We start from the raw sequence: 25,402 nt of genomic DNA, 5'->3' as shown, positions 1-25,402 counted from the left end.
CCCACGCTTCTCCGTGGCCACGCACACAGGGGAGAAGCTTGAATTGTCTATGACCTAGTCACCCTCGCTTACAGTTACCAGTGTCACTTTTAGCGACACATGTTTCAGTTGCGGCTGGCTTTGCTGACACGTTGAGGCTGCAAGTCTATATCGACGTAGACTATTACATTTGCTTGTGCAGACTGCCTTGCATACTATTCCATAGTAATTGCTGGTCATCAGCCTGCTTATCTAAGGTATTCCTTGTTGAAGGCTCTTCCGATGACCATCCTTCTGATCTCACTCGTTCCAGCTCCGATCTCGTAAAGCTTAGCGTCTCTCATGATCCTGCCTGCGGCAATCTCGCTCATATAACCCATGCCACCCATGCATTGAATAGCGTCCATTCCACACTCAGTTGCTCTCTCGGCAGCATAGAGAATGGCACCTGCGCAATCCTGGGTCTTGATCAAAGCATTGTCCGGGTCATTGTCGATTGCTGCAGCTACCGAGTAGGTGAATGCTGATGATGCCATGTATTTTGTGTACATGTCTGCGAGTTTCCCATGGATGAACTGATTTGTTGCGATGGGTTGGCCGAACTGCTTGCGTTCGTGAGTGTAAGGCAGAGTCACGTCAAGGGCTGCCTTCATGAGTCCAAGTGGACCTGCACTCAAGACCAGTCTTTCAAGGTCAAGGCCCTCCATCAGTACGCGAACTCCTTTGTTGACTTCTCCGAGTATGTTCTCTGTGGGAACAAAGACGTCTTCGAAGACGATCTCTCCCGTGTTAGATCCTCTCATGCCGAGTTTGTCAAGTTTGCGTGCGCATGAGAAGCCCTTGGCTGTGGTGTCTACGATGAAAGCAGTAATGCCCTTGGAGCCGGCATCTGGTGTGGTCTTTGCGTACACAATCATGGTGTCTGCGTCAGGACCCTGTCCAGAAGTTAGGTCTTGCTCAAAGTGCTGCTGAGGCAAACTTACGTTCGTGATCCAGAACTTTGTTCCGTTCAAGACATGACCACCGTCGACTTCCTTGGCCGTCATCTTCATGCTGACTACGTCGCTGCCGGCTGAGACTTCTGACATTGCCAAAGCACCAACTTTCTTGCCTGCAATCAACTCTGGTAGGAACTTTTGCTTTTGGTCCTTGTTTCCATTCAGCATGAGCTGGTTGATACACAGTTGGGAATGCGCGGCATATGAGAGTCCAATGCTGCCTGAAAGTTGTGAGCAACATGGTAGGGCAGGATCTCTAGCAACTTACCTGATGCTCTGGAGAGCTCTTCCATGACTGTGCAATGTGCCTGGTAACCCATAGCAAGACCACCGTAATCTTCGTCGGCTGTGATTCCTAGCAGACTGGGATTTGGATGTCAGCGGACACCACTCCCCAATATTTGATCTTGCGTACCCTGCTTCACCCATCTTCCGCCACATGTCTTTGGGAAACTCATTGTCGTGATCTGTCTTCACAGCAACATCCTCTGGGATTTCGCGAACTGAGACGTGAAATTAGTCGACCCGAGTTTACAACAGAGAGATCCACGTACGAGCAAACTCTCTAGTCCTCTCCCTCAATTCTTCAAGATCTTCCCGAGCAGGCGGAGCGTAACCATTCGGGTGCTTTCTGGCGAGACATGATTGAGTTGTTGATAGTGTTCTGTATTGCGACTGTGAGATCTGCGCAATGCCTCGAAGAAGAGGTCTTGACCGCATAGCTGTAGACATGATGTACCACGATACGTATACTCTGGTGAGCGAGGAGTGAATGGTCGAGTGTTATTGTGGAGGGTCTGGGGTGAAGGCGGGATGGATTCCGCATTTGCACGCCCTTTCACGCCCCACGCCCTTTCGGCAAGGGACCAGTCACATGCGGGGAAGGGACGAGCCGAGAGGGGTACTCGAATACAGACTCGGCCACCTGTGTGGACATGATAATAATCGCCCATCTCCAAAGGTGATGTAACTGTATACACTATGATTACAGCTGTGCCGGCCCGATGGCTGCGCGCCTCAACTCTTCAATCACCTTTGCTTCGAAACAGAACTCTTCAACAGCCACTTCAAACATCTACCTCAAGAACATGTCTCGGAGCCAGGACAGCAGCGACATACACATCTCGCCATCAGGCTGCTCAGATCTCAGTGATACAAACAGCTGTTGACACAAATTCGACAAGCTATGTCGACAACAAGAAGTCAATGCAAGAGCTTCTCGACAAGTTCGCTACTCTACACCGTGACGCTGCAGTAGGAGGATCTGCATCATCACGCGAGAAACATATCGCCAGGGGAAAGATGTTGGTACGAGAGTAAGTCATGCCTCGAAAAACATCAGTTCGTACAGAGAGTTAATTATCACAGTCGCATCACTGCCCTGGTTGACCCTGGTACTTCCTTCCTCGAATTATCTGCTCTGGCTGGCCATGAGGTATATCCTGGAGAAGAAGTTCCAGCTGGAGGTATTGTGACGGGAATTGGCACAGTCGAAGGCACCATGTGCATGATCGTTGCCAATGACAGCACGTAAGTCATCTTTCCAACTCTTAGGGGACATCTGTTAACGATAACAGTGTGAAGGGAGGCACATACTACCCCGTCACAGTCAAGAAGCATCTCAGAGCACAGGAAATCGCTCAACAGAACCGTTTGCCGTGTATTTACCTTGTCGACAGTGGAGGTGCCAATCTTCCTCACCAAGCCGATGTCTTCCCTGACCGCGATCATTTCGGTCGAATCTTCTACAACCAAGCCAACATGTCATCTATGGGCATTCCACAACTTTCCGTCGTCATGGGCCCTTGCACAGCTGGAGGAGCATATGTTCCTTCCATGAGTGATGAGAGCATCATCGTCCAAGAACAGGGCCATATCTTCCTCGCTGGTCCACCTCTAGTCAAGGCTGCCACTGGAGAAGTGGTCAGCGCAGAAGATCTGGGGGGTGGTAGACTTCACAGCGAGACCAGTGGCGTAACAGACTACCTCGCCGTTGACGATGCACATGCCCTCGTGCTAGCCCGTCGTTGTGTCGCCAACCTCAACTATCCTCCTTCAGTACACAAACCGGAGCCTTGGAAAGAACCCCTTTACGACCCTGCCGAGCTGGATGGCATCATGGGCACGAACCTGAAGACACAAGTCGACGTCCACGAAGTCATCGCCCGCATTGTCGACGGCAGCGAATTCGCAGAGTTCAAGCCTCTATACGGCAGCACATTGGTCACAGGCTTTGGTCGCATCCAAGGTCACCAAGTCGGCTTCGTCGCCAACAACGGCATCCTCTTCTCCGAATCATCACTCAAGGGCGCACACTTCGTCCAACTATGCAACAAACGCCGCATCCCCCTCGTCTTCCTCCAAAACATCTCCGGCTTCATGGTCGGCCGCGATGCAGAAAAGGGCGGCATTGCAAAGAATGGCGCTAAGCTCGTGACAGCCGTTGCTTGTGCCGATGTGCCAAAGTTTACTGTCGTCTTTGGTAGCTCAGCAGGAGCAGGCAACTATGGCATGTGGCAAGTACCTCCATCTCCCATACACTCAAACCAACACTAACATCCTCCCAGCGGTCGCGCATACTCCCCACGATTCCTCTGGGCCTGGCCCACAGCCAAAACCAGCGTCATGGGCGCCGAACAACTCTCCTCAGTCATGGAAGCCGTGGGCAAGAAAGTCGACCCCAAACTTCGCGATCGCATCGAACGCGAGAGTGAGTCCACATTCGCAACAGCCAGACTCTGGGACGATGGAATCATTCCTCCGTCGCATACGAGAAGAGTGCTTGCTATGGGATTGCAGGCTGCTATGTCCGGTAGCACCGAGGACAAGAAGACGGAATGGGGTGTGTTTAGGATGTAGTTTAGTCGCTATATTCTAATGAATCACTCTTCTGATCATGCTGGCTTGGTAAATTGTACCAGAACTCAGCTCTCAGCTGGGCGAGACATCTCATGAAACAGCTGTCAAAAGGCACAATATTTTTGGGAGCCATGTAGTTGTCCAAAGAGATCAAGAAGAAGAGCTGCTCTCAATGGACAAATACCCAATCATCAAAAGTATCCTGCCTTTTTACAGCGAGGTTAGAAGGCTTACAGGGGAGCTGGAGTTCGGGGACCGGGTCAATCCGTCCACATCATGTGAATGTCTCCCATCATATATCACTCGCAAGATGATCGTTCACATGCGTCTTCTCAAGTAACAAGCGATCATGAAATGATGGAGGGAAAGCACAATCACTTATTTCAATTTGTTCAAGGGGCAGAAGTAATTTCAATTTGATAGAGAAGTATCGATCGGCCCTCACTGCTCCTTTTGTTTACCTGCGCTCTTTCCTTGTCGACGGTGAAGAAGTGACAGAACCAGCAGTCACTCGTCGTCTCGACGCCCCGTTCTTGAATTACGTCAATAGTGTAACGTGAAGATGTTTGGAGCGAGAGCATCTATCCCTCGAGCTCCTTCTCCATGTCCTCCTTCATCTTCTGAACAGCAGCAGCCTGGCTCTCGAGAACTTCGAGCTTCTGCTCGAGCTCATAGTTGCGAGCGACCACTTCATCGAAGCGCTCCTCCTGGGGGTTGATGATACCCATAGCCTTGCTGGCGAAGGCGTTGGCGTGGTACTCAAAGGTAGCGGTGGCCTTGTCAAGGGCCTTCTTCTGCTCGTAGACACTGATGTTCACCTTGTCAGCAAGTTTTCTGAGATGGTGAAGAGAATAGGTCAGGTTAGAAAAGAAGATACAAACCTCTCGAACATTCCAATGTCCTCCTTGACGCCCTTCAACTCCTCCATCTGCACATCCTTCTCCTTGACCAATTCCTCACGGTCAATCTCGACTTTCTCGGCAACTTCAACAGCCAGCTCGAGCAGCTTGAGGGCGAATTCAGAGTCGCTGACGAGAAGACGCTTGGCAATATCGAATCTGGACAGGTTGGCCTCTGAGCGGATGGCGAAATTGGCCCAGTAGTCCTGACGAGAGCGGGCCTGGGTGGCAATGACATTTGCCTGGGCGATCAGGGGAGCGAGAGTGGTGTTAGTGGTAGACACGGGGTTGGAGCTGGAGTTGGAGCTGGGGTTGACCATCTTTGCGGTTTATGGTCAGGTCGTTGTTGACGTGGAAGAGAGTTGTTTGTGATGAGAAGATCTTTGTTCGTGGTTGAAGAGACGGTGTTGAAGAGACGGTGTTGAAGAGACGGTGTTGAAGAGACGGTGTTGGTGGAGAGGTCGGGTTGGGCGAGTGAAGAGATAGTGTGTGTCGAGGAGTCGAGGAGTCGAGGGATCGGGTTAGGGCGAATGACGAGATAGCGTGTGTCGAGGGGTCGGGTCAGGGCGAGTGAAGAGATAGCATGTGTCGAGGAGTCGAGGAGTCGAGGGGTCGAGGGGTCGGGTTAGGGCGAATGACGAGGTAGTATGTGTCGAGGAGTCGAGGAGTCGAGGGGTCGAGGGATCGGGTCAGGGCGATTGACGAGATAGTGTGTGTCGAGGGGTCGGGTCAGGGCGAGTGAAGAGATAGTGTGTGTCGAGGAGTCGAGGGGTCGAGTGCGCGGTGTTTGTTGTGAACGACGATGATGTCGTCGGGTCGAGAAGCGGTTTTTGAGAAAGCACGAGAGATTTGACATCGCACTGAAGATGATTCGCGGATCAATTGCATCCTGTGTCTATGCAATATCTTTCTCTCTTGCCTTCCTCCGCAGAATTCGATGTATGCCTTCTTGCCTCACCATCCACTGCCGTGTATTCACATGATGATTGACATACCATTCTCACGAAACATCTTCCATGTAGACGATACTAACAGATTGAAGATCTGTCTGGACCTTCTAGTACAGCTTCACGTCTGAACGGCCGGTAAGAGGACATAGACAACAGTCTGGAGCGCATGGAGGTCAGTGACATGAGCTTCATTCGTGATGTCTGAAGGAGATGCATAGGGTGTCGATAATTAATGTTATTACACACAGGGAGTCAGGAGATAGAAGAAACTAGAGCTCATCGTGAGTGGCCGACTCTTCCACAGGCTTCAGGTTGTGAGCATTCATCAACTGCTCGTACTGCTCATCGGTGAGCTCTTCCATCTGAACATCGACCTTCTCCTTAGCCTTCTCGGTCTTCTTAGCCTTCTCAGCAACGGGTGGAGTTGGCTTTGCGGCCGCCTCGACTATGACGCTCTCGGACAGCTTCTCTTTCTTGCCCTCGCCCATGCGAATGGAGTTAACCCAAGTGTCAATGGCGTTGTGACTGACATCAGAGACACCAGCGTAACGCTTGACCCAGGCCTTCTTTCCGTTGATGGCGACAATCTCAAGAGTATCGTCGGCCAGGCTCAGTGCCGAGCGCAGGTCGGATGACGCAGACGCGGGCACATTGTAGAAGGGGAACAGCTTGCCTCCACGCTTGGTGTGCTTGTGGTGATATTCAGACAGAGCATCGACAGCCTTGGCGACGGGCGAGTCTGTGGTCTGAACAAAGGCAGACGGAGCAAGGAGCAGGATGCAAATACCAGACTTCGAGGTCAAGCAGCTTTGCTGGAGAGACTCGGGGGTATCGAGAGTAGTGATCTGAGGAGTAACATCGGGGACCTTGATAGGCTTCTGAGCATCATCAGTGTTGACTCGAGGGTTCGGACTCTCGGTAGGGTTGCTGTTCTCCTCAAGTGTCTCGGCAGTCTGGGAGGCCTTGACACTAGCAGATTCGTCGGAACGATGAGAAGATGATGCCTTGGAGAACTGAGACGAAGCCTTGGAAGACTGCTTGGAGTCCTTCGATGAAGCCTTGGGCTTTGACTTGGACTTGGACGAAGGAGCAGGGTCAGGGTTGGGCTTAGCAACCTGAGACAAGAACGAGGTAATGGAATCCTTGGTCATCTCGCCTGAGTAGGGGATGGGGTCCTTGGTGCCGCCAGGAAGCAGAACAAGAGCGGGGTAAGAGCTAACGCCGAAGAGAGAGACTGCGTTGACCTCCTTGCTTCTGATTTGAGCAACTGAGATGGAACCCAAGAAGTCAATGGCCACAGCCTTGAGAAGTGCACTGGTGACACCCTTCTCGCTGAACAGGATGGCCTTGGCCGAAGAGTTGTTCTCGGTCAGCCAGTCATCCAAGTCCTTGTCTGTCACTCTCTTGACATGACTAGGAATCTTCTCCTTGACGGATTCAACGATGGCCTTTGCGGTTCTCGCACCCTGGTAGTCCTCGACCGAAGGTCTTCCAGCCTTCTTTCCGGGACGGACGATCTTCAAGGTGGGGAAGCCCTTGACGTCCATGCTGCCGCAGAAAGCCTTGTTCTCTTCTTCGTCGCAGTTGACGGCAGCGACTTTGGCAAGACCATCGAGAGATTTGGCGGCTTTCTCGTAGGCAGGCTTCAGACTCTGACAGTGACCGCACCATGGAGCGTAGAATCTAGATGAAATGAGATTGAGTGGTGAGAGTACAAGATAAACAACTTACTCGACAATCTATATTTCCATCAGTATGACGGTCAATATGTTAGTGAACGACGACTTACCGAAGTGTGGTTCGAGTTAGCAATCAAAGAACGATAGCTTCTAGCATCGAGGTTGAGCACGCCCGAGTTCTTGGTATAGAGGCCGGCAGCTTGCGACGAGGGCAGCAGTAGCAGACCAGCCGCGGCGACAGTCAATGACTGAAGATTCACCATGATGGCAACGGTGTTTAGGTGCTAGATGGAGTCTCAAGTCTGATGAGAAGATTGTCTCTGAAGTAGACAACTTGTCCTTTGGTAAATGAGGCAGGCATCAAGGTGACATGTGGCTCGAGCACCCCCGAAACCGAGGCTTCCCCGCGCCATGTCATGATCCATCACCCTGTCCCAAATCTTGGTACCTGATCATTCCACCTTCCTTGCCTTATCGCATACACGACCAAAATGGCCGCCTCCCTCCCAGCAAAGTTGAAGATCAAGGATATCACGCCCTTCGCGGTGCGTGCGGCTCAGTTGGAGAAGCACAAGCCCATCGTGTCATACTGGTGCAACTACTACATCATCGACCAGATCCTCTCAAAGGGCTTACACTCTGCCGACGATGAGTGCATGCAGTATACGACAACGCTCATGGACAAGCTGGAGCAGACCAAGACAGAGCAAGCGGGTAACGACGCCATCGTCGACGACATTGCGGCAAAGGCATACATCGAGCAGTTCGCACTTGACACGTTCCAACGCGGCGACGATGCCATCCACACCAACAAGGCCTCGCGCCAGACCATCGATACCTTCCAGGCCGCCGTCACTTTCTTCGATCTCCTGAACATGTCCATCTGGGCTCCCATCGACCCTGACATCACGGCAAAGTCAAAGTATGCAAAGTTCCACGCCGTACGCATCGCCAAAGCCATCAAGGCCAGTGAGGACCCCAACGACTCCAATCCTGTCGACGAGGAGCCTCCAGTAGCTTCCGCACAAGACTCGTACCAACCTCCCACCGTTGAGAGCGCCCCCGAGAGCCAATACCCTTCACGTCCTGCCTCGGTCACTCAGCCCGACCCCACCACTTCTCTACCCACTCAAGACCAGGTCTCGCCCATCGAATCTGCCACAAACCCTCGCCAGAACTCGGTCGGTGGCGGTTACTTTCCGTCCGCGCCTACCTTCCCCGAGGATTTTACTGCATCGAACGCCCCCTCAGCCAACCCAGCCACTCCCTTCATACCTTCGGCTCCATCTCAATCACTGGACGCCCCAGTATCGCCCTCGCAATACTACTCACAACCCACACAACCACCTGCTTCGATACCCATACATACTCCTGTAGCCATGCCGCCACCACCACCAGCTGCTCCTGTGCCACTTCCACCTGTACAAGCTGTGGCTCCTGGCACTTATCGAACAGACGATGATTCCATCACCTTGGCTCAGAAGCATGCGAAATGGGCCATGTCGGCTCTGAACTTCGAGGATGTTGATACTGCGGTCAAGGAGCTCAGGCTGGCACTTCAGACTCTGGGCGCAAGCTAGAGTCCAGTGCGTCCATGCACGTTAGTTCATCGCACATGATGTTTTTATTGTACAGATACCCATTTCCTTACGCTCATCATACCCCTGTCACAATCTTGGATTTAGTCCCATGCCTTGTGCAGCTGTTTGCTCTTGGCGATATGCGAGGTTCCGCGAGCTGTTCGTCTTGTGTAACATCACCACATTTTATCACAATTTTCCAACAACATTGATTATGATTTCTATCTGGATCAATAATTTTTGCCAAGTGCTGACGAAAGCATGAGCACAGTTTTTATTAGAGCGACACTAGTGTAAAGATGTGAATTATGTGTTTGTGACTGACTGTTTCAAAGGTGTGTTGTGCCATCCGAATTGACCGATTGAGACTCTTTGCAGATGTGTCGTTTGTGATGAGATGGCAGTCGCTGCCCACTTGACCTGACCCGATCCCACCTTCCGTGTTTTGATTCAATGCAGCCCATATCGTTCACGAGCCGCTCCATCCTTTGTATTGATCTTGCCATCCAACCTCCAAACACGTCAACCTAGCTGCAAGCTATCACATCCTCACACCGATTATCGAAGACATGCCGCCTCGCGTCTGCTTCGCCCCTGACGACCACCCCGATGGCTCGCATAACCATTTCCAGGATAATCCATTCGGACATGAGAACATCTGGATAGGCTATTGCGACGAACCGACACAGGCCTTTTGCGGATTCATCAGCCTGCAAGCGCTGGTCGAAAAGGCACAACACAACTTTGCCCACGGCTACAAAGACAGATTCCCTTTCTACCTGATCAGCTTTGGTGGTCGTTATGGCCATGCCGTATCATCAGACGAAGAACTGAGATATAATGCTCAATGCTCTGCTTGCACAACAAAGAAGCAATGTGACCACTCTCTGGTGCAGTACCTGCCTGTCGAGGTGTGGGACTACGCTCGTGGTAGACCTACAAAAATCTTTGTAAGTGAAGCACCAACTCCTCGAGCGGGAGCCGTGTAAAGCTGACCGCTCTGAAAGTTGTGTACCCTGATGATCACTATCAAGAATAAGCCAATGCTTGCCCTGTTGAAGCACCGAGGGCAAGGGAGTTTTGGCTTCCAGTACACAGATGGTTCCATTTCCAAGTCGATGAACGTCAACTTTGTCGCGTGAGCAACACCCATCGCTCTCTAGGGCCAGACTGACATACTTAGCGTCGACAATGAAACACACGATGCCATTGGAACCGACGACTTCGGAGACAAGACCAAGGTCTGCTTTCCTTCCCTCGAATTAGATCATACACAAACGATCAACAGCTGACATAATTTATCTGAAGACCGATGCCAACGCGATCGACCATCGCACCTTGCCTCAAAAGATAACATCCGACTACTTCACAAAATCTCGAGAGCGTGGCATTGTCATCGACCTGACCTCCGACGACGAAGAAGATGAGCTTCCACTCAAGAAAGAAGAGAGATTTGACTCCCCACCAGAACTCACGGTCGAACCTATGGAGAATCGAATCAACTCCGAAGATGCAGATAGTTACATGCCGACAGCTATCATGAAGGAATTCGGCAGGATGATGGCCAACATGGCCCGCGATTTCGGCATCGATGCCCTGAGCCAACCTGAGGCGAGAAGACTCAGGTCACGCATGGGTGAAGCGGCCAAACTCGGCAACAAGGAAATGCTCTATCATTACTTTGGGTTGCTTAGCGCTGCTGTGTTTGACTATGCGTAGATGGATGGGAACATTGCAACAGCGCAACATGCTGTAATGCTAGAACACCGAGTATATACAATATGTACTCTAAACAACGCCACGATGCTTTCTTCATCGTGACATACTATCCTATACCATAAGCTACTATGGTGGTGTGTCAGAGAAACCTGTTTCGAGCAGACTCGAACTCAACCCGGACGCCGATTCTGGAACACCAGCTCTTGCGCAGCTCAAACCTATGCCGGGATCGTAAGATTACCAAGAGATGAGCCATAGCCATCAGTATCGTAATGAACAATGACATAGTAATAAGGGTTACCTATTATCGGTTTCCTGATACTCCTAACATTACTCACCGTCAGTCATGGCACGATTCTTACGATTCGAAATCACAATATTCCACTTACTTAATAACAGCTCCGGTAGCCCAATCCGGACAGTTTTCCAGCACAACGCGCACGATTGCATTGCAAGCCCCGTTACCAAGTCGCTGGAAGCAATCACAAGAAGGAAATCTGACCTGATTAGCAGAAATCATTTCCCAAGAAATGGTAGGTGTTGATAGTGGCTGGCAGGGTAGTAGTAGTGGTAGTAGAAACACGGGAGGAATTTCAAAGTCGTTGAAAGTAGCCAGATGGGTTGATGGCTTGGAAAATGACTTTTGATTGCTGTTTTGGTTGGAGGGATATGGTTGCTTCTTTATTATGCTGATTATTTGCAGTGTCTGTTGGAAACTTACATGTTGGCTCTGGGATATAGATAGTAAGTTCTGACTTGCCAGTATCGGGTGTTAGATAATGTCTTAAACGGACAAAGACATTGCAACGATTTGCGCCAGCACAGAGAGATGTCTTGGTAGTGTTTGAAACAGGACTGAGACTTTACATTTATTCATCTTACTATCCCAGACGACGTTGCTCGAGGGTCTATCAAGGTAGGTGGCTGTACGATTTTAAGACCATTGACCATAGGAGTCAGACTGGTTTATGATAGAGAGGGCCTGGACATTGCATAGAAGACGGGCGTAAGCAAGCTGTCTCTGCAAGAGTTTATTCAACTTGTATGACAGGGGAATAGTATTTCTCTGATTTCATCAATTCCTAACACTCTGCGTCCACCAACTCGTCCTCGGCTTCGATATCGCGGCCTCGGCAGCCTTACTCTTCGTCCTAGACGCCGACCCAGGATCGAAAAATCTCTTGCCATCACCCTTCTGCGTTGTCGAAAAGCCCATCCTCTCCCTCGTCGGTAAAGCAGTCGTATACATGACTCCCTCTGCCCTGTCCACCTTATCTACCTGGCTTGCAGAAGCCACAACCTTTTCCGCCCCGGGTAGACTTATCCTTCCTACCCTCAGAGTGTCCCTGATATCTTCGAACAATAGACTCATGGCGCAGATATAAGTTAAACCTTGGCGTTCGGCAAGGACGTGACCGGCAACTTGTCCGGTTGTGTTGGAGACTATCCAAGCACCTGAGTCTCCTCCGACGCCGAAGTCACCCACGACAGTCCAAGAGAGGGAGAAATTTTTACGCCCTTTAATTTTCACAAAAGACATGGCTGCACTGATCGTACCACAGGCGAGACCGGATGTGCGGCCCAGACAGTGGACTGCAAGGTTTGCGAGTTGGGAAGAGGGAATGATGGAAGTAGGGTACCAGTCTTCTTCTGCAGCGTAAAGATTGTTGCGTCTGCAGATTGGCAATTTGAGATCTGGTTTGAAAGATACCGGAGACTTGCAGTGGCGTCGTCCGCCCTGGATGAGATTGTAGGGTTGAAGGCGGGGAGGTTCGAGTTCAAGGAGTGCCCAGTCGATTTCGAAGCGTCGGCCATCTTGGTTCCAGCGGCGGAGGCCGGAGGATGCGTAGACTTTGCCTAATTTGTAAGAGGCGAGGTGGTCTTCATCTAGTTCTTCTGTGGTTGCGTCGTCGGCGTGGAGGTCTTCGGCTACGGCATCTCCAAAGGCTGGCTGAGTCACCTGTATCGTGGTGAATGAGGACACAGTAACACCCGGTCTGTCTCCAGCACCTTCGTCTTCGGAGACGTCGCTTTCAAAGTCGGAGGATATATACCCGTCGTCGTCTGAATCTGCGCCAGAGACCGATGAGAGATCACTCATGTATCCATGATCATGGTTTGATCCGGTCGCCAAACGTGGCAAGGTCTGTCCTGAAGCTCTTGCACTTGATCGAGTGGCACCTTGATCGGCCTGTTCATCGATATCAGAGTCTGACTCCGAGTCGGTAGACTCTTCTTCGTCGGTCGGAGGTTCGAGCATATGGTGTACACTCATACCATACTCTTTGTCATCCACTTTGACTATACCACCGAAGGAGACTGGTTCAAGGTGGCCATGATCTGGCAGGTAGGCTCCAATCGATGCACCGCAAAGAGGACGCTCTTGCCAGAATGGGTTCATTGGTCGGGTTATGTTACTACATACAACTCGTCAGCCTCAAGCATGGCATGACTGAGATTCTTGAGCTTCATTGTGTGAATGAAATAACAGTATTGGGTATCAAAAAGAAATGGTATGGGTATCGAGCATGGAAACAAAAAGCGCCTGTGAAAAAAAAAGAGACAAGGAGAATCATGATGTGTACCTTTCGCTTCCGTCACCTCTTGCGAGACTTCGCTTGGCTGTATCACCCTTGCCGCAGGTCCTTGATTTGGCTCTTGAGAGCGACACACAGCCTTGACGGACTTTGAGGTCGAACATTGTGCGATCGTAATGGAACTTGCGTTTGAGTGCTGCTTTGACTCTTGCCGTATTGGTGCAAGTCACGATGATGGTTGGCTTTGCAGAAAAGGCATCGTGGCCAACGCTGACGAGATCGATGCTTGAGGATTCAGGGGAACCTTTCAATGCTCGTTCGATGATGCATGAAAGGCGAAGACCAATGTCTGAATGCCACTCTTCCACAATGGATTGCGGAAGTGAGACGGGGAAGAAGCGACATCTGCTTGTTGGAGCAACCGGTCGTTGATCAGTTTGATGTTGCGGAGGCTGACCCCCTTCCTGAACCTTGCGACACGCTTCGGCCTTTCTCTCGCGCCATCGTGATTGGATAAGCACGACTTTACGACGGTAGTCACGGAACGAGAAAGGGAATGGATCGGCTGCCGGCATTGTTTGAGTACCGGGAATAGCAGAAGAACGATCTGATTGTGGTATAGGAGTCGAACTTTGAGTTGTGGGTTGAGAAATATGCCTGACCGACTCCGCGCTTGTCGAATTGGATCTAATCGACTTTGCACTGAGCATCGAGAGGATCGGCGAGCGAGGTCCAACAGAACTTGAGATGGCGGACGGGTAGGATGCCACCGAGGCTTTCTCGGCAGCTTTGAGATCGAGGGACTCGGCAAGAGCGTGACGTGTAGGCGAAGCATTACGACGCTTCTTCTTCGTCGCTTGGAAGCCATCTGAGCTGCTTTGTGGCTGCAAGAATCCGGCAGGAATCTGAGTAACCTCGAGAGGTTCTGTTTCGTCTAGCAAGCAGCAGCGCTGGAGCTTGACTAGGATGCTGTCATACACGGCTTCGATACCGATACTTCCAACGTCATCATTATCGGCCCATCGCAAACAAGTCTGCACTGCGCGCATATAGAGAGACCCGCATTTGCTTGCGAGCTTTGGTATGTATAGCTTCTCCAGTCTGAGTTTGAAATCCTTGAGTGTGTACTTCTCCTTGAAGTAGTCATTGATAGGGTTCCAAAGACCGATCTCCAATAGAACAAGACCTATTTGATAGAGATCATATCTAATAGCCGTGACATCATCAATCTCGCCTCCGGTGTCTTCTGGGTGCTTTGTGATGTTGGATCTTGGTGAGGAGTCTCCGTATTCAATCCTGTTCCTGGAGAACATGTCGAATGCTGAGATCACAGGTCGATGCAATTCGCTTTGTCGAGGTTGCGATGATTGGCCTTGCTGGAGGAACACAATGCTCTCGCTGTGAATATTGCCGTGGACATAATTCTCGGCGTGCAGGTCTCTTAGTTTCTCAACAAGACGTAATGCTATTCGGAATCTGTCTTCCAAGAATGGTGTAGCATTCGACATGTCGACTGGTCTTGTGGCCTGTGTCGCAGACAAGATGAGATTCATCAGTGTGACTGGGCGGATATCCTCGGACTGGAGTGGCTGAACAGTGCGATAATCGTAGACCAGTCCTATGCGAGGTTGCTGTGGATCTTCCACGTAACCGAGTAGCCTCAGATTCCCTCTGTTGGATAACATGTTCAGAGAGGAAGCCAGCTTCTCTACTCGTGTAAGCGGTGGAGATACGCCTGTGTCACGGTACAGCGGATCGTAATTCTCAAACTCAACCATGACCCACACGTATTCATCCGTGATGTCTCTGAAAACGTTGCGAACACTTTCAGGTGCCAGAGACTTGCTCAGTCTACCCATCATCCTAGCAGTCGAAGGAATGCCGAGATATTCGTAAGGGGGAGGCCCTTCCACGGGCAGCATCAAGGCCTGTGGGTTGATACTTGCTGGGAGTCCAGCATAGGGAGATAGGGTCGGTCGGGTAAATTGCGTATTAACTAAGGTCTTCTCCGACGAGGCGAAACTCGCTGCGTCGAAGGGGATCTTAGGCATGTGAAGACCATGCTTAGCGATGTCGTGAGGGTGATCACTCAAGTTCGGATATGTGCCTCTGGCGATGGCTCTGCGAGAGGCTGAAAGGTCATAAAGGATGTCGACAGAGGAGGTCAAGTCGCGTAGTAGGTCTTGATAGCGATCTTGGTTGAAGACGACCTTGTCAGATCCAGAATTACATGATGAAAGTCTGTCGGCCTGTTCAAGGATTTCCTTAATGTTGCCTAGGACGTTTGTTACATTCTCGGTGAAACCAGCTCGTTCGATAGACTCGTCGATGCTGTCATTCGTTTCCTCTGCCCATTCCAGACCCCAAGTTACTAGGCGATCAGTCTGCGCATGGAGCTTGCGATGAAGCCTGGCAGAAGCGGGGCTCGGCTCCTGCTTATCTACATTGATGGCAGCCTTTCTTTTGGTGTCGTTGTAAAGGAGCGTGAGATTGTGATTATATCCTAAGGTCGCCATTGCGCTCGGTGGTTGTTATTAATATTATGGCGCAAAAATCATATCGAGGAATCCATGTAGAGATTGACGGACGACTTTTGCATCTATCAAGAGTCGCATGTGGAAGGCAGCCATATGAAAAGAGAGGAGGAAATGGCGACCGAAAGCTGCTGCCTACTGTGGCATTGTGAACGGTGAGAAAGCCTGCCCGCGTGGCGGCGTGGCTTCCCAAAAGCCAAGCAAGTCGCAAGCAGTCGCAACTGCCTCGGCTTGATCATCATCCGTCTGGGAAACATCCAACGCAGCCTTCACATTCATCTTTATTGCAGCATTCGCCGGACATGCCACATTTCCCTTCCGCTGGCCAAGCAAACGATGCGCAAGAAAGCGAAGTAGCGCACACTTTACGCATCCGTGTCAAGACTCGAAGGCGCAGATATCTGGAACAGAATGGCGACTACTTTGATTCGCCCAGCCTCGAGCTTGCAGGTGCTGACGCGTGGTGTGTATACGACTGATTTCCCTGATACCAACCAGTCCAACAGATCCTCTATTATACGATCGCATGATAAGGCGCTTCCAAAGCGCGGCCGAACGAGAAGCCGATGGACGCGAGAAGGGATATTCGGGCATGTTGGAAGCTGATCTCATGCGCTCCGAGGCCAAGATCGAAGCGTTAAACCATCCAGACCCCAACAGTCCCCTGATATATCGACGAGATGCATCAGGCGCCATCACGGCTGTGGAACAAGATGAGGAAGATAGACCAAAGACAAAAGAGGAAGGGCTGTCAAAGTGGCGCGAATACGTCGAGATGCGCTTCCTTCGTGGCGAAGACCAAGACTTCGACTACAAGGTTGTCGACGAAGACGAACGCTATGACGACTTGGACTGGGACAGAAGAGAAAGAGAAGAGAACTACTTCGAGCAAGAAGAAGCCGAGTTTGTAGGCGAAGGCGAGAAGAAAGGGGAGACGGGAGTTCAAGACTACTAGAGTCGTGGCTTGCTACGCGCATATATCTCATTGTGATAAGTTCTATTGACGGTATGATTTGGATGATTGTTATTTGGTATATGGTACAGCGTGTGGAGGTGGTTTTAGGGGAGCAGCGGACGGAGGAGGCACGTCTAGGCTCTGCTCTTGGTGTTGAGGATAAGGGCAACGATCAAGCTATGAAGTGGGTCAGTGTCTGTTCACGAAAAGAGAAGAGGCGTGTTGTAAAATACCCGTAAAGACCCAAGACTTCGCCGAAAATGAGGATCAGGACCATGCCAACAAAGATTCGTGATTGCTGCATGTACGATCTCACACCCATGTCACCAACGATGCCAATGGCGTACCCGGCAGCAAGACCTGTCAGGCCGACCGAGAGACCACATGCAAGGTGCATGAAGCCTGTGAACAAGCTGTAGTGGGTGCCGGGAGGAGGACGCATGTCACCAGCAATCAAGACGGCGACGACCAGGGCGTAGACTGCGATAATACCGGACATGACGACAGGGATAAGCGACTTCATGATCAGGTCGGATCTGAAGGTACCGACACCAGCGATACCGATACCAGACTTTGCTGTGCCGAATGCAGCTCCAACGCCTGAGATAGAGGGTCAGTACATCAGACAGAGATGAGGGATCTAGGGTGCATCGTACAGCCGAAAATCATCTGTTGAGCAAGGCGACACGTTAGTTGGATGTTCGTGAGATGTTGACGAGAAGTTATATGCTTACAGCAAAGGCAATACCAGCCTGGATCTTTGTCAGCTAACATGTCTGTTCGAGGCAATGGGATTCACATACCATGCCAAAGAATGGCGCAAAGGCAGGGGCGAGCTCGCGTTGAGCGTCCGACGACATGGCGAATGAGTTGTGAAAGGTCGCTTCTGGTGGAGGGGGCACGGAGAACGTGGACAAGGAGCAGTTGGGTACGGTATGGCGGACGGCGCGTGGTGTGTCGTCTCGAGAGCGATTGTCGACTGGAACTGGCTTGCTTGCGGCAGCAACGTCGGTCCGCAATGATGATGCTCCGAGTCGTACCTGCCTCATGAAACGCTGCACGTGACTAACATCTTCCTTCCCAAACAATGCCCACCTTGTTTCGGTGTTTATGACGGGAATGTGGAAGGAGCGGACTACTAGCACATGTGCTAGCTCTACAAACGGTGTGTCTGACTGCTTGATTGCAGGGAAGCATATTGACTCAGGATAACATTAGTGAGAGCAGACATGTTCCTGCAAGTGTGAGAGAAGACGCTCGGACCACTCCAGCGGCGCTGTCTCTCTTGTAACACAGAGCAAGTTGGCAGTGGCATATACAAGCGTCCGCCATCGCAGTAGATCTTCCTTCCACCAACTTACAGTCTGTCTAGTGCGAGCATCCAGACAACTGCCACCCTCATTGTTCCCATTGCGCAATCGCCCAGCCCTCTTGTCCATCGATAAGCCATCGTCTTTTGGGCCATCCTCAGCCGGCACACGTGGACAAGGACTTAAAGTTGAGCAGAGGGTCGAGTACGTGGGCCGCCTTGTTTCAAGACCAACTGGCACCACACACTCCATCGTCACTCGCCTGTGCAACCGGCAGCCCTCTGCTCCCCCTCGGATGTATTAGATGCTAAGCCGTGCCGCTCACAATGGCCCAATATTCGCAACAGCAGGGCCGATCCTCGTCGCAGCAGCGCGAGGCCGCCTATAACAACATCTTTGGCCCGCCAGGTGCCGCCCAGCAAGGCCAGGGTCGCTCGCAGACCATGCTGTCCCAGCCCATGAGACCGCCTGCCGAACGCGCCGCCACCATGTCGTCGCAGATGTCGGATTACATGCAACGAGCACCGCCCATGCGAGCATACCCTCCTCCGCAAAACGCTCCTCGCCCGACTCCTCCCCATCATCAGCAGTCTTACAATGCCCCTCCTACCCAGAACGGCGACTACCACCATCCGCAACACCCTCAGCAACACCAGCAGCCACCGCAACAACAGTACTCTTCCTCTCCGTCACCACACCGCCAGCCCCAGCCGCAGTACCTCCCACAACCTCTTCGTCCAGATCGCCGTCCATACGCAGCTCCCCAACGTCTCGATCCGCGTGGTCCGCCGCCCTCGCAGCCTTATGCTCGCACTTACACTGGCGGGCCTGCCATGGCGCCATCTCCAGGCCCTGCTCTCAATTCCGACAACTACCGCTCTCAATCCATGGCCGCAACCTCTCGCCCTAACTTCCCTGCTCAGCATAGTCAGAGCAGCTACAACATAGCTCCTGCACACGCCTTCCGTCAGCAGCCATACATGAGTAATCATCTGGCAAGAACAACCGCACAAGGCAGGGTTGTGCCCGATCGTCCCACTGACGAACGTACCATGTCTATGTCTTCGTACTCACGCGACCAAGATCACAGTCAGATTATGAGTGGTCGTGTCATACCTCAGCGAAAACGTGGCGACTCGGAAGTGCAGCAGGATCCATTCATCGCGGCTAAGAGTAGAACTCCTAGTCAGGGCAGCATCCAGTCGCGCTCCATGTCTATGGCTTCCACCGTAATGGCCCCTTCAGAATACACAGACACCACTGTAGGCGCAGCTCAGTCTCCGCGACCATCCATCACCGCTTCCTCCACTAGGTCTAACAGCCAGATTCAAGGAAACAACGGGCAGATGATAGCTCAGAGACGCCCTTCCCTCGTCTACGGTGCTCTTCTTTCCAAAGTCGCCGCCGCCTTTTACGATAGAATTCCAATGGCGGAGAAGGAAAAGGACGGCCTGGTCTACAAGAATGCCTTTACTGGCCACGATGCCGTCGAGTTGATTGCCTACATCATCCGTACTTCGGACAGAAACCTTGCACTGCTCCTGGGCAGGTCCCTAGATGCGCAGAAGTTCTTCCACGAGGTTGCCTATGCACATAGGCTGCGTGACTCGCCCAACGAGATTTACCAGTTCAAGGAAGCCGTGGTCGAAGAGCCAGCCGAGGTGAACGGTGTCTTCACGCTGCTAACCGAGTGTTACTCGCCTACATGTACCCGCGATCACCTGTGTTATTCTATCGCCTGCCCAAGGCGACTCGAACAGCAACAGCGTCTTAACATGAAGATTCAGCCTGGACTCAAAAGAGAGGGTTCGCAAGCCAGTCTACGGGATGAGCCGGAAGCCGAACAGAGATTATGGATCAACACTGTGTCCAAGGACGTTGCAGACAGTGTTGATGACGAGGAGAAGAAGCGTCAAGAAGTTCTCGCTGAAATCATGTACACTGAACGAGACTTTGTCAAGGATCTAGAGTACCTGCGTGATTTCTGGATCAAGCCTCTTAGAAACCCTAACATCTCACCAATCCCGGAACACCGGCGTGAGAAGTTTATTCGAACCGTTTTCTCGAATTGTCAGGAGGTTCATGCTGTCAATGTCAGACTCGCCAGCGCTCTTACTCGAAGACAGCAGCAGAATCCTGTTGTACGGAACGTCGGCGACATCTTTCTGGAATACGTGCCTCAGTTCACTCCTTTCATCAAGTACGGTGCCAATCAATTGTTTGGAAAGTTCGAGTTCGAGAAGGAGAAATCTAGCAACCCAGCTTTCGCCAAATTCGTCGAGGAGACAGAACGTCTGAAGGAGTCGCGAAAACTCGAATTGAACGGTTACCTAACCAAGCCTACTACTCGTCTCGCCAGATATCCCTTACTTCTCGACGGTGCCCTGAAGAAAGCCAAAGAGGACAATCCGGACAAGGAAGACCTTCCCCGAGCCGTTGTCATGATCAAGGCTATTCTCACAAGGGTCAACGAGGAGTCCGGAAAGGCTGAAAACATTCAACAGCTTGCGCAACTCAATCAGAACTTGAAATGGACTAACGTACCATACCAAGATCTCAAGTTGACTGAGGAAGGACGTCAAATGGTCTTCAAGGGTGGTCTCAAGAAGACGGCAAGTGCAGAAACGATCGACATTCAGGCATATCTCTTCGACCACGCTGTCCTACTGGTTCGACAAAAAATGGTCAACAAGCGTGAAGAACAAAAGGTATACCGCAAGCCGATTCCGCTAGAACTGCTAGTCATTACCCAAATGGAAGAGGTCTTGCCAAGATTGGGCATCACGAAAAGACCATCGTCTAGCATGATCCCTGGAGCTCGAACTATTACCAGCGCTGCGACCAAAAAGGAAGACGGATATCCTCTGACCTTTAAGCGACTTGGAAAAGGTGGTTACGAATTGACTCTGTACTGCTCGACACAAATTCAGAAGGAGAAGTGGATGGAGAACATTCACACCCAACAAGAGAAGCTTCGGGAGCGCAGCAACATCTTCACCAAGACAAATATCAGTCAGGGCTACTTCGCATCCAACAACCGCGTCAACTGCTGTGTGCCCATCGACGGGGGCCGTAAATTGGTCCTCGGAACGGATATCGGAGTATTTGTGGCAGAACGCAAGCCCAAGGACGCCTCACACAAGCCGAAACGCATGCTGGACTGCAAGCTGGTATCGCAAATCGACGTCCTGGAACAACATCAAATCCTGTTGGTCCTTGCTGACAAGGTCATGTACTCATATCCCCTGGATGCTCTGGACCCAGAAGACAATCAGCCAACTCCCTCTAAGCGTGGGCGTAAGATCTGCCATGCCAACTACTTCAATGCTGGTATGTGCAATGGTCAATTGCTCGTCTGTTGCGTCAAATCCTCATCACTGTCGAGTACGGTCAAGGTGTATGAGCCGATGGACGCCATGTCGAAGGGCAAGAAGAAGTCAGGTCTGGCGAAAATGCTCGCAGGTGGTCAAGAAGTGCTCCGGCCATTCAAAGAGTTCTACATACCAATGGAGTCGAATAGCATTCACTTCTTGCGGTCTAAGCTCTGTGTTGGAGGTGCTAAGGGCTTCGAAATTGTGTCACTCGAGACGCTCGAGACGCAATCACTTCTCGATCAAGCCGATACATCGCTCGATTTCGTCGTGCGCCGCGAAAACGTCAAGCCCATCTACATTGAGCGTACTCCATCAGAGTTCTTGCTATGCTACACGGACTTCTCATTCTTCGTCAACAAGAACGGTTGGAGAGCGAGAAACGACTGGAAGATCATTTGGGAGGGTGCGCCGACGGCATTTGCTACGTGGGGCGACAAATACATCCTGGCATTCGAGCAGGAGTTCATCGAGGTGCGGTTGACGGAAACGGGAGGGCTGGTGTGCATCTTGACAGCAAAGAACATACGCTTCTTGCACTCGAGCTCGAGAGAGGTAGGTCTTCATACTACATTACATTCAAGAGAGAGGCGTATACTGACGAATTGTGCTACAGATCCTCTATGCGTACGAAGACGAGATGGGCGAGGATGTTATTGCCAGTCTGGACTTCTGGGGTCGACCTCAATCACCAAGACAATGATGAAGATGATGTTATGGGATGTCGTCAACATTGCTGTCGTTGTATTCTGCTTCTTTTTCTCACCTTTTATCTTCTACTTTTCCGTATTTGAGACAGAAACTTGTCGGAGCGAATCGAGTCACAAAAGAACAAAGTGCTTTTTTTCTATCACCCTTGCTTCGTACCTCGATTGCTCGATAGCTCTTGTGACAAAATTTTACTATCTCATCGATTGTTGAAAACACTCCAACTTTCATGCTATTACAGTGTGACTGTGTCCCAGTGAATGTCAAAGACCCACAACATGAACGTACATGATACCGCAAATGCCCACCACATGGATGAAAGCTAATAGTCCTCAAACAGCACAAGCACAGTTCTGTCTTATGGCAAGCCTGTCCATCGGGAGTCAATAGACAGCATGATGTGACATCGAAGACAATGACAGGGTCACCCAAGCAGCAAACCAACAAATTCACACACGAAACATCAAATGATCGACGTCCATCTGACAAAGCAGCGGAGACTGCTCCTGTGTACAACAGAGATCGAATTTCGGGAGCGGAGAATTATAAAAGTAAAAGCACAAGAGTGAGCCATTTTTGGGTGATGGTACAAAGCGGGAAAATAGCATCACGGAGAGGCTAAACGGGATGTTGAGTTCAAAGTATGCGGTTGAGAGGGGAAGGAACGCAGCTAGGGACGTTGACATTGTCGGGGTCCGACAAGTCATCGACTCATGTGGATTGACAGCAACGTGGTTTGTTTGGTGTCTGCTGCTCGCCTTTTTTCTGCTACAGCGATCCAAGGGAAGGGAGTTTCTAGCCATTTGGAGCGAGCAGCAGAAATGACGGACGTTGTTTGCGCAATCTACAGTACGCCGGTGTTTTGAAACGTGGACAGCGAGAGCTGATACGCGGAGGGAAGGTTTTCAGAAGTGTTCTTGTTTTCCATAGAGGCTTGAGAGGGCTCGTATATTCCAAACTCTAACCGTCTGGAGTCGCGGACAGGGCGACGCACGCTTCGTCAGCTCTGCTGCTGATCCTATTGGAACACGAACACGATATTAACATGGCTGAGACCTTGCACATGATGACAGTAGCAGGCAGATGGATAATTATAAACAATGGCAATGACTCTCGGCTCTTTTGATCGTTGAGAGATGTCGTTTCTGGTGAGACAGCAATCCCAAAGATAACCCTTTTGTTGTACACGACCATGGCAGTGGTCAACGGTCAGTTGAGAAAGAGGAGGATGACTCGGAGATCTGGGCCGCGTCGGTCTGCACCAGCTAGTCGACTGCGGCAGTGGCTTTTCGCTTGTGCAGTGCCGGCGCCGCCCCTTAAAGATCCCAGCAGATCCCTCTGTTGTGGCTGCGGAAAGATAAGGTCACGACAGAGGCTCAGAGAGCACTGCTTACGCATTGCATGATGCTGTAAGAGTATTGCATGCATGTGATAGCGAAAGTCCGCGTCGTGATGGGACAATTGAGTAGAAGACGTTGCAGAAGCGTTCTTCTTGAGGGATAGGCAGGCGAGACACAGTCAAGGGCGGCTGGTCGTATTTATCAATGCCTTGCAGGGCAACAGGGCTATGACGCGTTCCTATGTTTGGTGTCTCGTCGCGCTTCAACCCACCCCTTTGCGACTCGACGTTTCAAGTCGTGGCTGTTGATAAAGTTTTGACGTGATACGGGCCCAAATTGAGGACAGTATTCCAACAATCAAACAGATCAACTGTCAGCCAACCCCTTGCGTCTGTCTACAGCGGAAAGGCTCTCGCTGCTTTCTGCAAGCTGCATAGATATCAGTCCGGCGGGCGCATCAGAAAGAACAGGGTTGTTCGTTGTTGGCAGGTAGCAGTCCCTGCGCGGTATCCACCCTGGTCCATCCCCCGATCGACGAAAACTCCCCACTCTAGGTTATATAGCTGCTCCGGCCCAAAATCTCGCCCAGTTCCCGTATTCCCAATCCGTTTTGCACACTCCCCGGCCGACTCCTCAGCACCTTCCTCCAGCTCACAGAGACGTGGCATGCCCGTCGCTCGCTGCTAATCCACGTCGCTTCCATCTTTTTCCCGCCCTCCCTCGATTCGCTCGACGACGACCGCGCAACATGTTCACGTTCAAGCGGGCCCTTTTGACGGCCGTCATTGTTCTGGCCTTCTTCATACTGCTCAAAGGCTCTCATTCGCAACCTACAGCGGCCTCGTTCAATGTCAACTCACCGAAACCGACGGGCTCATATTCAGACAACCGCAAAATCCAAGACCAACCACCTGCCGCCGCCATAACCTCCCGACCGGCAGCATCACAAGGCTCGACGACGCCGGCCGCCGCCGAGGAATTGAAAGCAAAGAACAACTACAAGAAGGAGCGCCCGCAAATATCGCTGCAGGACCTGCATGCCATGCCGCTACGACAGCAATTGGCCTACCAATTCCCTTACGACCCCGAGAGCAAGTTCCCTGCATACATCTGGCAAACCTGGAAGGTCACTCCTGCCTCGGGCAAATTCGACGAGGACTTCCGTCCTGGCGAGGCTGCTTGGACCGAGCTGCACCCTACCTTTGTGCACGAAGTCATCACCGACGATGTTGCCGCCCACTTGATTCGTCACCTCTACGCCGCAGTCCCTGATGTTGTGGCCGCCTACGACGCCATGCCCGTCCCTGTACTCAAGGCCGATTTCTTCCGTTACCTGATTTTGCTGGCAAGAGGAGGCATCTACTCGGACATTGATACACGCGCTCTGAAGAGTGCCACCGAATGGGTGCCTTCTGAGGTCCCCCGCTCCAGCTACGGCATGGTCATTGGCATCGAAGCCGACCCGGACCGTCCGGACTGGCACGAGTGGTACTCGCGTCGCATTCAGTTCTGCCAGTGGACCATTCAATCGAAGCCCGGTCACCCCATCCTTCGCGATTTGGTAGCCACCATCGCCCACGAAACACTGCGTCGCAAGGAGGCTGGAAAGCTCACCAAGTCGTCCATTGAGTCAATTGTCGAGTTTACTGGTCCCGCCATTTGGACCGATGCCGTTTTCGCCTTCTTCAACGACCCGGATTACTTCGACATGTCAACGAGCAAGGGCAACATTACTTGGGAGCACTTTACTGGCATCACACAGGCCAAGAAGGTCGGCGATGTTGTTGTCCTTCCCATCACGAGTTTCAGCCCTGGAGTTGGCCAGATGGGCGCTGGTGACGACGACGACCCCATGGCTTTTGTGAAGCATAACTTCGAAGGTACGATCTTCTTCTCAGCTCACGCCATGACCAAATTTACTGACTCCACTTGACAGGCTCATGGAAACCCGAAAACGAACGCCACATTGGCGAATCATAGACGT

General features: G+C 51.5%; 11 protein-coding genes across 11 annotated transcripts; 6 read left to right on the top strand and 5 right to left on the bottom strand.

Moving 5' to 3' along the window:
• Window positions 1–133: 133 nt before the first annotated feature.
• On the bottom strand, window positions 134–1,771 carry M438DRAFT_366806 (acyl-CoA dehydrogenase NM domain-like protein). Its single transcript, XM_029907909.1, has 5 exons — window positions 1,532–1,771; window positions 1,393–1,480; window positions 1,246–1,340; window positions 963–1,198; window positions 134–914 (listed from the first exon to the last, which is right to left on the bottom strand). Exons 1-5 carry the CDS (start codon window positions 1,707–1,709, stop codon window positions 228–230), a joined length of 1,284 nt encoding a protein of 427 aa, XP_029759016.1. The 5' UTR covers window positions 1,710–1,771; the 3' UTR covers window positions 134–227.
• A 121-nt stretch (window positions 1,772–1,892) lies between these two features.
• On the top strand, window positions 1,893–4,261 carry M438DRAFT_300147 (beta subunit of 3-methylcrotonyl-CoA carboxylase). The gene is made up of 4 exons (XM_029902059.1): window positions 1,893–2,293; window positions 2,346–2,507; window positions 2,555–3,493; window positions 3,545–4,261. Exons 1-4 carry the CDS (start codon window positions 1,959–1,961, stop codon window positions 3,834–3,836), a joined length of 1,728 nt encoding a protein of 575 aa, XP_029759015.1. The 5' UTR covers window positions 1,893–1,958; the 3' UTR covers window positions 3,837–4,261.
• M438DRAFT_382055 (uncharacterized protein) lies at window positions 4,203–5,055 on the bottom strand (the record flags this gene model as incomplete). The annotated part of the gene is made up of 2 exons (XM_029908909.1): window positions 4,203–4,670; window positions 4,718–5,055. The coding sequence occupies 2 exons, from the start codon at window positions 5,053–5,055 to the stop codon at window positions 4,418–4,420; spliced, it is 591 nt and encodes a 196-aa protein (XP_029759014.1). The 3' UTR covers window positions 4,203–4,417.
• An 899-nt stretch (window positions 5,056–5,954) lies between these two features.
• M438DRAFT_276961 (thioredoxin-domain-containing protein) lies at window positions 5,955–7,627 on the bottom strand (the record flags this gene model as incomplete). The annotated part of the gene is made up of 3 exons (XM_029900888.1): window positions 5,955–7,368; window positions 7,417–7,424; window positions 7,475–7,627. The coding sequence occupies 3 exons, from the start codon at window positions 7,625–7,627 to the stop codon at window positions 5,955–5,957; spliced, it is 1,575 nt and encodes a 524-aa protein (XP_029759013.1).
• Window positions 7,628–7,832: 205 nt separating this feature from the next.
• On the top strand, window positions 7,833–9,267 carry M438DRAFT_347061 (DUF605-domain-containing protein). Its single transcript, XM_029905818.1, has one exon. It carries the CDS (start codon window positions 7,856–7,858, stop codon window positions 8,942–8,944), a length of 1,089 nt encoding a protein of 362 aa, XP_029759012.1. The 5' UTR covers window positions 7,833–7,855; the 3' UTR covers window positions 8,945–9,267.
• A 593-nt stretch (window positions 9,268–9,860) lies between these two features.
• M438DRAFT_347060 (uncharacterized protein) lies at window positions 9,861–10,895 on the top strand. Its single transcript, XM_029905817.1, has 4 exons — window positions 9,861–9,894; window positions 9,952–10,082; window positions 10,128–10,185; window positions 10,253–10,895. Exons 2-4 carry the CDS (start codon window positions 9,964–9,966, stop codon window positions 10,661–10,663), a joined length of 588 nt encoding a protein of 195 aa, XP_029759011.1. The 5' UTR covers window positions 9,861–9,894; window positions 9,952–9,963; the 3' UTR covers window positions 10,664–10,895.
• Window positions 10,896–11,641: 746 nt separating this feature from the next.
• On the bottom strand, window positions 11,642–15,868 carry M438DRAFT_347058 (uncharacterized protein). Its single transcript, XM_029905816.1, has 2 exons — window positions 13,249–15,868; window positions 11,642–13,080 (listed from the first exon to the last, which is right to left on the bottom strand). Exons 1-2 carry the CDS (start codon window positions 15,714–15,716, stop codon window positions 11,739–11,741), a joined length of 3,810 nt encoding a protein of 1,269 aa, XP_029759010.1. The 5' UTR covers window positions 15,717–15,868; the 3' UTR covers window positions 11,642–11,738.
• Window positions 15,869–16,036: 168 nt separating this feature from the next.
• M438DRAFT_366799 (uncharacterized protein) lies at window positions 16,037–16,689 on the top strand (the record flags this gene model as incomplete). The annotated part of the gene is made up of 2 exons (XM_029907908.1): window positions 16,037–16,184; window positions 16,241–16,689. 2 exons carry the CDS (start codon window positions 16,037–16,039, stop codon window positions 16,687–16,689), a joined length of 597 nt encoding a protein of 198 aa, XP_029759009.1.
• M438DRAFT_347054 (V-type ATPase) lies at window positions 16,446–17,637 on the bottom strand. Its single transcript, XM_029905815.1, has 5 exons — window positions 17,493–17,637; window positions 17,424–17,441; window positions 17,346–17,358; window positions 16,923–17,289; window positions 16,446–16,866 (listed from the first exon to the last, which is right to left on the bottom strand). Exons 1-5 carry the CDS (start codon window positions 17,547–17,549, stop codon window positions 16,824–16,826), a joined length of 498 nt encoding a protein of 165 aa, XP_029759008.1. The 5' UTR covers window positions 17,550–17,637; the 3' UTR covers window positions 16,446–16,823.
• Window positions 17,638–18,001: 364 nt separating this feature from the next.
• M438DRAFT_366797 (citron like protein) lies at window positions 18,002–22,290 on the top strand. Its single transcript, XM_029907907.1, has 2 exons — window positions 18,002–21,925; window positions 21,987–22,290. Exons 1-2 carry the CDS (start codon window positions 18,326–18,328, stop codon window positions 22,071–22,073), a joined length of 3,687 nt encoding a protein of 1,228 aa, XP_029759007.1. The 5' UTR covers window positions 18,002–18,325; the 3' UTR covers window positions 22,074–22,290.
• A 1,876-nt stretch (window positions 22,291–24,166) lies between these two features.
• M438DRAFT_375862 (uncharacterized protein) lies at window positions 24,167–25,398 on the top strand (the record flags this gene model as incomplete). Its single annotated transcript, XM_029908619.1, has 2 exons — window positions 24,167–25,298; window positions 25,355–25,398. The coding sequence occupies 2 exons, from the start codon at window positions 24,167–24,169 to the stop codon at window positions 25,396–25,398; spliced, it is 1,176 nt and encodes a 391-aa protein (XP_029759006.1).
• Between the last annotated feature and the right edge of the window lie 4 nt (window positions 25,399–25,402).

Source organism: Aureobasidium pullulans (assembly GCF_000721785.1).
Source record: "Aureobasidium pullulans EXF-150 unplaced genomic scaffold scaffold_13, whole genome shotgun sequence".
Lineage (NCBI taxonomy): Eukaryota > Fungi > Ascomycota > Dothideomycetes > Dothideales > Saccotheciaceae > Aureobasidium > Aureobasidium pullulans.
The sequence above is the reverse complement of the archived record's forward strand: the minus strand, read 5'-3'. Positions and strand labels throughout refer to the sequence as shown.

Coding starts and splice junctions, on each gene's coding strand:
- M438DRAFT_366806 (XM_029907909.1), bottom strand. CDS start 1,709: ATGTCTACAGCTATGCGGTCAAGACCTCTTCTTCGAGGCATTGCGCAG. Junction 1,341..1,392: donor CGGAAGATGGGTGAAGCAGG/GTACGCAAGATC, acceptor TCCAAATCCCAG/TCTGCTAGGAATCACAGCCG. Junction 915..962: donor CAAAGTTCTGGATCACGAAC/GTAAGTTTGCCT, acceptor ACTTCTGGACAG/GGTCCTGACGCAGACACCAT.
- M438DRAFT_300147 (XM_029902059.1), top strand. CDS start 1,959: ATGATTACAGCTGTGCCGGCCCGATGGCTGCGCGCCTCAACTCTTCAA. Junction 2,294..2,345: donor GGAAAGATGTTGGTACGAGA/GTAAGTCATGCC, acceptor TAATTATCACAG/TCGCATCACTGCCCTGGTTG. Junction 2,508..2,554: donor ATCGTTGCCAATGACAGCAC/GTAAGTCATCTT, acceptor TAACGATAACAG/TGTGAAGGGAGGCACATACT.
- M438DRAFT_347061 (XM_029905818.1), top strand. CDS start 7,856: ATGGCCGCCTCCCTCCCAGCAAAGTTGAAGATCAAGGATATCACGCCC.
- M438DRAFT_347060 (XM_029905817.1), top strand. CDS start 9,964: ATGATCACTATCAAGAATAAGCCAATGCTTGCCCTGTTGAAGCACCGA. Junction 10,083..10,127: donor ATGAACGTCAACTTTGTCGC/GTGAGCAACACC, acceptor TGACATACTTAG/CGTCGACAATGAAACACACG. Junction 10,186..10,252: donor ACTTCGGAGACAAGACCAAG/GTCTGCTTTCCT, acceptor ATTTATCTGAAG/ACCGATGCCAACGCGATCGA.
- M438DRAFT_347058 (XM_029905816.1), bottom strand. CDS start 15,716: ATGGCGACCTTAGGATATAATCACAATCTCACGCTCCTTTACAACGAC. Junction 13,081..13,248: donor AGAGGTGACGGAAGCGAAAG/GTACACATCATG, acceptor AGTTGTATGTAG/TAACATAACCCGACCAATGA.
- M438DRAFT_347054 (XM_029905815.1), bottom strand. CDS start 17,549: ATGTCGTCGGACGCTCAACGCGAGCTCGCCCCTGCCTTTGCGCCATTC. Junction 16,867..16,922: donor GAAGTCTTGGGTCTTTACGG/GTATTTTACAAC, acceptor CCCACTTCATAG/CTTGATCGTTGCCCTTATCC.
- M438DRAFT_366797 (XM_029907907.1), top strand. CDS start 18,326: ATGGCCCAATATTCGCAACAGCAGGGCCGATCCTCGTCGCAGCAGCGC. Junction 21,926..21,986: donor TGCACTCGAGCTCGAGAGAG/GTAGGTCTTCAT, acceptor ATTGTGCTACAG/ATCCTCTATGCGTACGAAGA.